At 47.1% G+C, this 12512-nt stretch overlaps 1 protein-coding gene across 2 annotated transcripts in view; it reads right to left on the reverse strand.

The window, feature by feature from the left end:
- Positions 1-5739: 5739 nt before the first annotated feature.
- Positions 5740-12512, reverse strand: part of LOC140718044 (early estrogen-induced gene 1 protein-like) — a 33213-nt gene continuing 26440 nt past the window's right edge. For both annotated transcript variants that reach the window (XM_073031619.1, XM_073031618.1), the window contains exons 9-11: positions 9191-9312; positions 8089-8158; positions 5740-7525 (exon numbers count right to left, since the gene is read on the reverse strand). In XM_073031619.1, the coding sequence (XP_072887720.1) occupies positions 7480-7525; positions 8089-8158; positions 9191-9312 (238 nt within the window). In that variant the 3' untranslated portion in view covers positions 5740-7479. The remainder of the gene's footprint in view (positions 7526-8088; positions 8159-9190; positions 9313-12512) is intronic.

Genomic DNA, 12512 nt, shown 5'->3' on the forward strand with positions numbered 1-12512 from the left:
CAGAGGGATCTTGGGGTCCAAGTCCATAGGATGCTCAAAACGGCTGCGCAGGTTGACTCTGTGGTTAAGAAGGCTTACGGTGTATTGGCCTTCATCAATCATGGAATTGAATTTAGGAGCTGAGAGGTAATGTTGCAGCTATATTGGACCCTGCTCAGACCCCACTTGGAGTACTGTGCTCAGTTCTGGTCGCCTCACTACAGGAAGGATGTGGAAACCATAGAAAGGATGCAGAGGAGATCTACAAGGATGTTGCCTGGATTGGGGAGCATGCCTTATGACAATAGATTGAGTGAACTCTGCCTTTTCTCCTTGGGGTGACGGAGGATTAGAGGTGTATAAGATGATGAGAGGCATTGATTGTGTGGATATTCAGAGGCTTGCTTCCCAGGGCTCAAATGGCTAGCACGAGTGGGCACAGTTTAAGGTGCTTGGAAGAAGATACAGAGGAGATGTCAGGGGTAAACTTTTTTTTTAAAAACTCAGTGGTGAGTACGTGGAATGGGCTGCTGGTGACGGTGGTGGAGGTGGATATGATAGGGTCTTTTAAGAGACTCCTGGATAGGTACATGGAGCTCAGAAAAATAGAGGGCTATGGGTAACCCTAGGTAATTTCGAAGGAAGGGACATGTTCGGCACAGGTTTGTGGGCCGAAGGGTCAGTATTGTGCTGTAGGTTTTCTGTGTTTGTGTTTATCACACAGCCATTGGGGTAACATTGACATGAAGCTCTGTGATAATTTTCTGGCCATGGGTGAAATTTTCACAAAGCCAGGTAGTTACCTGGCAAACACCACCTCCAGGGAAGGCTGAATTTTGGTGGCAGTGTTTTAGAAATATGGATATTGCCACCTGGGTTGGCTTTGTCAGTGATCAGAGATCATTCTGATCCTCATCAGGTCCCCACCTATTAACCTCTTACTCCTGAGCTGATTGTGGACTTCAGGGAGGGCAAGATAAAGGAACACATACCAATCCTCGTATAGAGGGATCAGAAGTGGAGAGAGTGAGCAGCTTCAAGTTCCTCGGTCTCAAGATCTCTGAGAATCTAACCTGGTCCCAACACATCGATGTAGCTATAAAGAAGGCTAGACAGTGGCTATACCTTATTAGGAATTTGAAGAAATTTGCCATGTCAACAAATACACTCAAAAACCTCTATTGATGTACTGTAGAAAGCATCATTGTCTGGTATGGAGGGGCTACGGCACAGGACCGAAAAAAAGCTGCACAAGGTTGTAGATCTAGTCAGCTCCATCTTGGGCACTAGCCTACAAAGTACCCAGGACATCTTCAGGGAGCGGTGTCTTGGCAAAGCAGCATCCATTATTAAAGACCTCCAGCACCCAGGGCATGCCCTTTTCTCACTGTTACCATCAGGTAGGAGGTACAGAAGCCTGAAGACACACACTGTGCAATTCAGGAACAGCTTCTTTCCCTCTGCCATCTGATTCCTAAATGGACATTGAACCCTTGGACACTACTTCACTTTTTTAATATACAGTATTTCTGTTTTTTGCACATTTCTTGAATCTATTCAATAGGTATACTGTAATTGATTTACTTATTTATTATTTTTATTTCACTTTTTTTCTGTTATGTACTGCATTGATCTGCTGCTGCTAAGTTAACAAATTTCACGTCACATGCCGGTGATAATGAATCTGATTCTGATTCATGTTTATTATCACTCCGTCATGAAATATGTTGTTTTGCAGACCACTACAGTGCAATACGTTTTTTAAAAAAACCCTACAAATTGTAAAAATATATGATATTAAAAAGCTAAATAAGTGCAAAACTGGTGATGTTGTGTTCCCTGGTCATTTAAAGATCTGATGGTGGAGGGGAAGAAGCAGTTCCTAAAATGTTGAGTGTGGTTCTTTGGGCTCCTGTACCTCCTCTCTGATATCAATGAGTACAGGGCTCACCCTGGTGGTGGGTCCTCAGTAATGGACACTTCCTCCTTGAGGCATCTACTTTTGACAATGTCCTCAATGATGGGGAGACTAGTGCCTACCTCCATGCTGGCTGAGTTTTACAACTGTCTGCAGCTTTTTCTGATCTTGTGCAGTGGTCCCTCCACACCAGATGGCGATGTAACCAATTGGAATGCTCTCCATGTCCGAGACAAGTATTTTAGTTGTGTCTATCGAATGTGCTGACGGGGTAGTGGTAGAAGCCGATGCACTGGGGGAAGTTAGGAGACTCTTAGATAGGCACATGGATGAAAGAAAAACTGGAAAGCCATATAGGAGGGAAGGATTAGATTGATTTTGGAGTAGGTTAAAGGGTTGGCACAACATTATGAGCCAAAGTTCCATGTTCTAAATGGGTGGGCAAAGGAAATGAGGAAAAGAGATGATGGGCATATGTTGCCAAGAAATAAATAGGGGGAATGGGGTTGCTCTGAGCCACTGTAGACTTGATGGGACAAATGGCTCCCTTGTACGTTGTAGGATAGTTTTGGCTTTTGCCTTGGGGATTCAATCACAATACTTGTTGTGCTTGGGTACAAGAAATTGCAAGGGGATACTCAGCAGGTCTCTGAGGAGAAACAGAGGTAATGAGAACCCAGTGGTAGCTGAGGACGATGTGGTAGTTCTTTAGCACAACGGGCACATAGGTCTTTATTTCAAACCCTGCCCCCCTCACCCCAACCCCAAGCTGAACACACAATCTGTAGGGATGCAATTCCTTCTTGGTGCTCATCATGTGAAATGACTCTCTCCTCAGGTCTCTGCTACCAAGGAGCATCACGCCAGGCTGGGTGAAGATGATCTTAATGACACCCTTGTATATGAACCTGACACCAGAGAGACTGGTGTTCTGGTGTCTGAGTCCAACCACGGACCAACATTGAATCCTGTGTTGCTTGAATAAACCTTCCTAAGATGTGTATAATATATAATAAAATATATTTGGAGAAAATCACTTATGGTTCAGTTTGTCATACTTTGCAGACCTGAAATCGTCCATCTGTTCTCTGAGCTCTATCTTGCTCTTACTTAAATTTTGTTTTGAATGATTTCCCTTGAAACTTCAGGACAAATATTTGATGGGAAAGTTCTGTTTCAGTCCTGAAAATGAACAGCAATAAAAGGGGTACAGTATGTATAGCCTCTTCTACCATGGCTTCCCCCTTCCTTTCCAGTCCTGAAGAAGGGTCTCTACCTGAAACATCAACTGTTTGTTCATTTCCATGGATGCTGCCTGACCTGCCAAGTTCCTCCAGCACTTTGTGTGTGTGTGTGTTTGTCTTTCAGTGATGGGATAGAACAGAGAACACTACAGTACGATACACTACAGACTCTTCAAGGTGACGCCAACACAATGAGATCAATCTAACCTTTCCAAACTACATATCCCTCCATTTTCTATCATCCATGTGCCTATCTTAAAATTTATTAAATGTCCATAATGTATCTGCCTCTACCATCGCCCCTAGTAGGGCATTCCACACATCCACCACCACCTTAAAAACCTGATATCCTCTTTCCTCCAATCACTCTACAATTATGCTGCTAGTATTAACAATTTCTGCTTAGGAAGAAGTCTCTGGCTAATCATGATCTATGCCTTGTACACCTCTATCAAATTACCTCTTTTTTTTTTCTCCAGCGAGAAAAGCCCAAGCTCACTCAACTTGTCTTCATAAGACATCTTCTCTGATCCAGACAGCATCCTGGTAAATCTCCTCTGCACCCTCTCTAATACTTCCACATTCTTCCTACAATGAGGTGGGATATACAAGTATTTGGATAGACGGCGTCTGATTAGATATAACCAACTTGACTTTGTCTGTGGTAGGTCACGTCAAACCAATCTTGAGTTTACTGAGAGGATTGATAAAGGGATGACAGTGGATGGTGTCTTCATGGACTTTAGCAACACTGGTCTAACAAATTAAGTTGCTTGGCAATTTAAATGAAGTAGGCAATTAGATTCAACTTTGATTTAGCAGGAGAAGCCAAAATGTGAAAATTGGCTGTCTATCTGACTGGAGGCTCCTGACTAGTGGTGTGCTGCAGAGTCTATTGTTGCTGCCTCTGTAGTAATGATTTTGATGATAACGTGGTAAACTAGATCAGTAAGTTTGTGACAGCACCGTTATGGAGATGTAGTGGAAAGTGAGGAAGGGCCATCAAAGCTTAGTGTGATCTTGACCAGCTGGAAAATGGCAGATGGATTTAAATGCAAAGGTGTTGCACTTTGAGAGGATTTTGCTCAGTGAGTGGTAGGGCACTGTGAAGTCTAGAAAGGGACCCGAGAATACAGATCCATAATTCCTATGAAGTGATGTCATGGGTAATAGGGTCATAAAGAAGGCTTTTGAGGCTTTGACCTTCATAAAGTTGAATGTTATGTTGAAGTTGTACAAGACATTGGTGAGGCTAAATTTGGAGTAGTGGTCACAGTTCTGGTCACCTACCTACAGGATAGATGCAAGATGGAATAAACGCAGATAAAATTTACAAGGACATTTCCAGAACTTGAGGACCTGGTGTACAAGAGGATGAGGGGAGATCTTGTGCAAAACTGAGGGCAGTAGATGGGGTTAATTTTGTCTCCAGTTGGGAGACACTGGAAAGTGAAAGGTGAAATATTTTAGAGGAATCCACAGGGAAACTTCTTCATGGGTTGGTGCGAGTGCAATTGAAAGTTTGGGTGGGTGGAGTTGAGAGCGCGTCTGGGTGCAGGTAGATGGGATGAGGCAAACAATTAAGTTGGCAGATGCTCGATGGGCCAGGAGGCCTGTTTCTGTGGTGTTTCACCCTGACTCTATGGCTCCGACTAGTTTACTGCAAGGATTGTTGCGCACTTGGGTTCATCGGACCAGAAGGGCCCATTACTGTGCTGTGTCACTAGATAAATGAGAGGTGGTGATCTGCTTGGGGCCAGCACAGACTTTTATTTGTGTTTAGAGGCCAACTGAGCAGAATGTCCACCTTCTATGTTGTAGATCTGGAATCAGTGGTGATAGAGAGGTGGGGGGTGAATTTTTGGTCGATCGGGGCCAGATCAGCCAATGATCAGGACTGAGTGGCCTCCCATCGGTTCAGAATGAGGCTGCGTTGGTCCCCTCCTATCAGCCTATGCATTGGATCCAAATGGGCCAACGACACAACCGACCTTCAGGGATCTGCCTGGAGCACGGGCAAGGTGCAGGAACAGCCAAGATCTCACCGAAGGTGGTATTTGTCCTCCTCTGGGCCATCTGCTGAACATTGTGGGCATTGGTGCTAGAATGTGTGGGGAAACAGTTGCAGGCTGCCCCCAGCACATCCACCTATTTGATGGGAAGAACCCAAACGATACTGTACAATGGACACCTAGCTCCAGTGGCTGGGTGGCCTCAACTGGGTGAGATCTTGTATCTAGGCTTACCCGTTTCCCTTGTGTTGCTTGGGTGCTCCTTACTGACAAGGTATGGCCATTGAGTACTGATCGGTACCAGCTGGTGTGCATGGATGTGTGGGGCTGAACGGTCTGTCTGTGCCATGTGACCCTGACTCAAGGTGGTGGGGGGTGGAGAAAAGAGTTTGGGCACTGGAGGTCAACTCCAGGGGTGATCCAGTCATGGGGTACAAAGACTGATAGAACTTGCTGTGGTTCTATCAGCAAGCGTCAATTTCCAAACACCCTCTGCATTTCCTTGGCACCTCGGCCAACGAACAGCTTGCCACCATCCCCACCCCTCCATCACTGCAAAATGAGTTCACAAATCACACACACGTAATGAATTGCATATCAAAATATATTAAGATCTGCATCCTTGTGTTAAATACACATTTTCCATCCACCTCCCCCCCCCCCCACCCTTCTCACAATGTACACAGTTGTCAATTAATTCACAGGCACTTCACTCCGGGCTCTGTGCATGGTCAGCCTTTTTCCTCCCAGATATGCTCGCCGAGCTCCAGGCCACAGTGCTCAGCACCATGGCAACAAGCACAGTGGAGTTCCAGCACGTGCAGTTTCCTGTACTCCCATCGGAAGCCCTGCGTTTTCTGCTCGGGCTTCCAGAGCAAGCAGGGTGCAAACTGGCTTGTTCACCAGGCTAACCCAAGCGGAGCCCCACAAGTTACACCATTGGCAGAGTCTTGCAAACATAATTAAAGTTAGCCACAAGGACCGTCACTCTGACCACGTTAGTATGCCTGGCTGAATCGTAATGCTGGATCAGAGACTGGTGGGGAGGGGGGGGGGGTGAGGGAGTAAGGTCCTTTCTGCTGGAATACAGTTTTCCTTTTGTCTCCAGTCCACTGACTTAAAGAATTGGACAAAAAGCTCCAAGGAGTGGAAGGGAACTATTTCAATGGCTCTGCCAAAGAGCTAGTTTGGGCGATGGGCTGAAGGGACAACTCACCACCACCACCACCCCCCCCACTCCAACTACATCATTCTTATTTATATTTAAGTCCCTCGGTGAAGGGGAAGTGGTCATTATTATCACATTTATTTCTGATCCCCATTTACCCCTAGACCAAGGGAGGAGGTAATTTGCTCTCAACCACTGTGGCTGAGGTCCTAGCCAGGCCTCGTGAGTGAACCCAGTACAATTATTAAAACCAGCAATCCAGTTGCGGTAATGGTTACAGAAATTAGTGTTTTGAGAATTACACATTTTACATAAATGATCCTGAACTGAGTTAGCTCGAATGGCATGGTGGGATCCGAACCCGTGTCTCCGGTTAATAGGCCAAAAATCTGGCCTCTTGTCCAGAATCCCACAGACATTCAGCAACACACACAAAAATATCAAACTCGGTAAGTCAGGCAAAATAGATGGAGGGGAATAAACAGTCAATATTTTGAGGCGAGACCCATCATTTGGACTGGAAAAGAGGGGGTGAGAAGCTCAAATAAGTGGGGGGGGAGGGGAGATGTGAAGAAGCTGGGAGCTGCTAGGTAGAAGAGGTAAAGGGCTAAAGAAGGAATCTGATCAGAGAGGAAGCAGAGGGAGATGATGATGGGCAATTAATGAGAAAGACCCACCAGCTTTTTATTCTGGCTTTTGCCCCTTTTCTTTCCAATCCTCATCAAGGGTCTCGGCTTGAAACATCAACTGCTTACTCCCCTCCAGATACAGTCTGATTTTGTGTGTGTGTGTGAGAGAGAGTGTGAGTGTGTCACAGTGTGTGAGTGTGTGTGTATGTTTGGTCTGCAGATTTCCAGCATCTGCTGTACCTAGCGTCAATCATGATTCCCCCCTTGACCCACGGCCCCTGACCCCCTAGGCCAGCCCAGGGAGCGCAGGAGCCGGAAGAAAGCTGCCTATCATGGCTGGGTGGGGTCTGCAGGTACAGGTGGGGAGCAGGAGACCCAACTTCCCGTTGGCCCACTTGGTTGAGGCAAGGAACCGGCTGTACCCACAACCCCAGCCTGCCCTCCTTCTGGTCGGCTTCCACCCCCCACACGATGCTTGCCCGGAAACTGGGAAAAAGCGCACAGCACGATCCCACGACGGTCCTCCAGTTCAGCGACTGCCGATTATGACTGGCATGTAGTCACTCACAGAGTGCCTGGGAGGGGGAAATGAGAGCAGCAGTGAGACGGGATGAATGAGAGCAGGGACAGACATTTCCCAACTCTGTTCAAAATCATCGCATTTTTTGTAGTTAGAGGGAGTTAGGTCAGGGCGTACAGGGACGGCCAAAGAGGCAGGAACTATGGGAGCATTTCACTGTATTGTTCTGATGTACATATGACAAATAAAGAAAACTTCATCTTCAAAGTGACGTGCAGGCGAAAAAGTATTAGTTTAATTTGGCTTCACATTTGGTGCAGACAGGAGGGACAGGTGAGGAATGGGCTGGGGGGTATGGTCAGACAGGACACCAAGGGGGACAGAAGGTGACAGGATGGGTGGAGTTGGATGATATGGGAAAGGGGGTGAAGGGCGGGAAGTGGGGCGTGATGGAATGGGGCAGACAGAATTGGCAAGTTCTGGTGGTGGGACCCCTCTCGTCCTCTGATTTTCCCCTCCCCGTCACAGGTAACATTATGTGGGTCCCACGGACTGGATGGAAACGTGGACGGGGCGACGGGGAGCGTGGCGGAGGGAAGCATGGGGCAGAGATCTCACCTGTTACTCAGCTGCACGCCACCAAATATGGTAGATCCATCCCGGCCCACAAACAGCTGTAGTCCGCTCTCTGCAAAACACCGACTGCGGTCAGCGAGGGGGTGAGGACACACCAGCTCAGCACATCGCAAACTACAGCCCCACCCCATCACCAACCCCACAACACTGTTCTCTCCCCCACCACCCCAGACACACAACACACCTTTGACACAGAATCTGCTCTGACCCAGATGAAGAGAAACTGTGGAGTTGTGAACGCAGCCCAGTCCATCGCACAAAATGGCCTCGCCTTCTCGCTGGCTCACAAATGCAAACCCCCTCAATGTGTTCCCTCTTCTCCCACCTCCCATCAGGCAGATGATACAAACATTTAACAACACATTCCAGCCTGGTCAATAACAGCCCCTACCCCACTGTTATAAGACTCCTGAACGTTTAAATTGTGTTTTTCTTGTGAACGTTCTGTACTTCCTGTGATGCTCCTGCAAGTTGGTTTTTCATTGCACCTGTGCAGATGTGTATGTGATGATAAACTCAACTTTGACTGTATCTTGGCACATTAATGAGATACATTTCCCCTTCCCTGTTACAAACTGGACATTCCACTCTAGGTTCACATCCTCCAACCCCTCCCCAACAGCACCACCCCTGTCACCCCAGAGAATACAGCTCCAATGATCCCCTTGCCCCAAAGAAACATAGCCTCTTGCCCAGGAACACTAGCATTCATGGCCCCGCTGGAAGAAATTCAGTGTTACACCTGCACTGTACTGCTGTTCCCTCAACCCCATTCTCCTTCCTTCTCTCCATAACTTTTGACACCCTTACTAATCAAGAACCGAGCCACCTACACTTGAAATATACCCAATGATGGCCTCCTCAGCCGTCTGTGGCAATGAGTTCCACAGATACATCCCCTTCTGCCTAAAGGAATTCCTCCTCAGCTCTGTCCTAAAGGATGTCTCGTCCTCTACAGAGATCAAAATCCTTTCCCTATTCGAACTTTCCCTATAACTCAGGTCCTCAAGTCCCAGCAACATGACCATACCAGCTGATTAAAATGGGCCCCCCAACCCATTGGAAGTTGATTCCTGCTACCTACCCTCTGAGTTGCTGGTGTCTGTGAAGTCCTGAGTTTGCACGATTTTCTCCACGATGTCGTCCGCGTTGACCCTTGTATCACTGATCCACGACGGGTAACTCTCGAGGGCCTGGTTCTTCCGCCTGTGGGGCAGGGAGACACAAATTACGTGCAGGCACTAAACTGAAGTTCCCTCAAGTTACGACGTCTCAGATGGCAAGGAGGAGGCATACTGGAGCAAAATTGATCAGCTGGTTGAGTGGTGACACAAAAAAAACCTTGCAGTCAACGTCAGCAAGACCAGGGAATTGATTGTGGAAAGGGAAGTCAAGAGAACACGTACAGTCCTCGTTGCAGGCTCAGCAGGGGAAAGGGTGAGCAGCTTCATGTTCCTGGGCATCAACTCCTCTGAAGATCTATCCTGGGCCCAACATATTGATGCAATCACAAAGAAGGCAAGACGGCGGCTAGAGCTCATCAGGAGATTGAGGAGATTTGGTATGTCACCAAGGACTCCAGCTGATGTACTGTGGGGAGCATTCTAACTGGTTATATCACCGCCTGGTAATGGAGACCCCCAACGCACACAATCATGAAAAGGACTGTAGACTCTGCCAGCTGCGTCACAGCCACAAACATACAGGACATCTTAAAGATGGCGGCGTCCATCACCAGGGATACACCGTCTTCTCATACCACCACCACGGAGAAGGTACAGGAGCCTGAAGACCCACACTCAAATGTTTAGGAATAGCTTCTTCCCCTCTGTCATCAGATTTCTGATCAGTCCATGAACACCACCTCACAATTTCTCTTTGGCATTGTGTTTTTATTTATTTCTGTTGTAACATAGTGATGCACCAGCTCTGTACTACTGCCCTCATCCTGAGTAATCTCAAAACCTACCAACCTCCGCTCTAAATACACCCAACGACTTGGCCTCCTCAGCCACAGATTCACTCACTATCCGTGGGCTAAAGAAATTCCTCCTCGTCCCAATTCAAAAGGGATGTCCTTCTACTCTGAGACTATGTCCTCTGGTCCAAATTTCCCCACTACTGAAAATATCTTCTCCATCTCCACTCTATCTACGCCTTCAATATTTCATAGTTTCAATCAAATTTCCCATCGTTCTATTAAACTCTAGTGAGCATAGGCCCAGAACTATCAAACATTCCTCATGTTAACACTTTCATTCCCAAAATCTTTCTCATGAACCTCTTCTGGACCCTCTCCAAAGCGAGCACACCCTTTCTTAAGATAAGGGGTCCAAAACTGCTCATAATACTCCGAGTGCAGTCTAACCAATGACTTGTCTAGGCTCAGCATTACATCCTGGCTTTTATATTTTAGTCCTCTTGAAACAAATGTTAACATTACATTTGCCTTCCTTACCTCAAATTTAACCTGCAAGTTCACCTTTAAGTGAATCCTGAATCCTTCACAAGGACTCCCAAGTCCCTATGCCCCTCTGATTGTTTAGAATTTCCCCCATTTAGAAAATAGTCTACACCTTTATTCCTTCTACCAAAGTGCACGACCATACACTGTACGTCCCTATACGATATTCCACCTGCCACTTCTTTGCCCACTCTCTTAATGTGCCCAAGTCCTTCTGCAGTCTCCCTGCTTCCACAACACTCCCTGCCCCTCCAACTATGTTAGCACATTGGCCACAAAGCCATCAATTCCAACGTCCAAACCACGACATATAAAGAGCAGTGAATCCATCGCCCGCGGAACATCACTGGTCACCACTAGTCCTGACTTGTGTTACCAAAATGCAACGATTCACATTCATTGGAATTAAACTCCATCTGCCACTGGTTGGCCCACTCGCCCAGTTGTTTGCATCCCAGGCCATAATGCAGCCAGTCAGTATAATTCAATGGAAGTTTGTTGAAGTTTTAAATGGCATGCCAAGTACTTGCAAACTTCTAAGAAAGTGCTTTCTTCGTGATGGCGCATATGTGCTGGATCCAGGACGCATCCTCTGAAATGATAACACCTAGGAATTTAAAGTTGCTGGCCCTCCCCTCTTCTGCTCCCCTGAAGAGGACTGGCTCGTGGACCTCTGGTTTCCTCCTCCTGAAGTCAATAATCAGCTCCTTGGTCCTGCTGACACTGAGTGGGAGCTTGTTGTGATTTTCAGTCTCCCTCCTATGTACCGATTTGTCACCACCTTAAATTCTGCCATTCACAGTGTTGTCATCAGACAAGTTAAATGTGGCACTGGAGCTGTGTTTAGCCGCTCAGATGTGAGTACGAAGCGAGTAAGAGCAGTGGGCTGAGCACACAACTTGTGGTGACCCTGTGCTGATGGAGATTGTGGAGGCGATGGTGTTGCCAATCCAAACTGACAGAGGTCTGTAAGTGAGGAAAATAAGTACCAGTTGCACAGAGGAGGTATAGAGGTCTAGGTCTTATTATTGATTAGTTTTGAGAGGGTGATAGTATTGAATGCCCCACTACAATCAAGAGTGTCCTGATACACACAACTTCCCTGTCCAGATATTCCAGGGTCGAGTGAAGAGCCAATGAAATGGCATCTGCTGTCGACCGGTTGTGATGGGAGACAAAATGGAGCTGATCCAGTATTTACTGGTTCACTGTCGAGAATGAAGCGGGGGAGCTGCACGGACCGGGTGCTCATACCGAGGGGATGAAGTGCCAGAGAAAGTGCGGAAGAGATCAGAGTCACAGCGGGTGCACTGTAATCCCTGCTCGACTGGGCCAGCCCCCGTCAGTGCTGCTGCTTCTCCAGGAAGAGAAGCTGGGCTGTCTGCGGCTGAGCCAGCGTGAGAAGAGGATTTGTCCTTTTGCAGAAACACGGCTCCAGCACATGCCATGTATTTCAGGCCATGTCACCAGGGATACAGTGGACTCCAATTAACTGGGACACATCGGGACCAGTACATTTTGGCCCAATTAAGCGGCTGTCCCAATTAGCTGAAGTTTCATGGAAATAGTTTAAAAGGATATAAAGAAAGACGAACTAACATTTAACTGAGTAATAAATTATGCTCTTAAGTGAAATATTTAACAATTTAGAACACTCCCAATGCTTCTGATGGTTGTCTGTCAAATCGGACAACAGGAAACCTGTGTGGGAGAGTTTGTAAGAAGTGGAAAAGCATTCTAGTGGGGCAGTCCCACTCTCTCCACCCCAGAAATCCAGGTCCAGAGGGTTGAGTAGATATCACGACCGGGGTCTTCCCTGATTGCAGTGTATGACCATGACTACTTCTGTGCCTCGCCGTGCCCTTCGTTCTCCATGTAGGGTTGCAGAACACCTTCCTGGCTGTTGGGTCTCACCGTAGGTCTCATCCGCCCAGACCACTTT

This window comes from Hemitrygon akajei, chromosome 2, assembly GCF_048418815.1.
Source record: "Hemitrygon akajei chromosome 2, sHemAka1.3, whole genome shotgun sequence".
NCBI classification, from domain to species: domain Eukaryota; kingdom Metazoa; phylum Chordata; class Chondrichthyes; order Myliobatiformes; family Dasyatidae; genus Hemitrygon; species Hemitrygon akajei.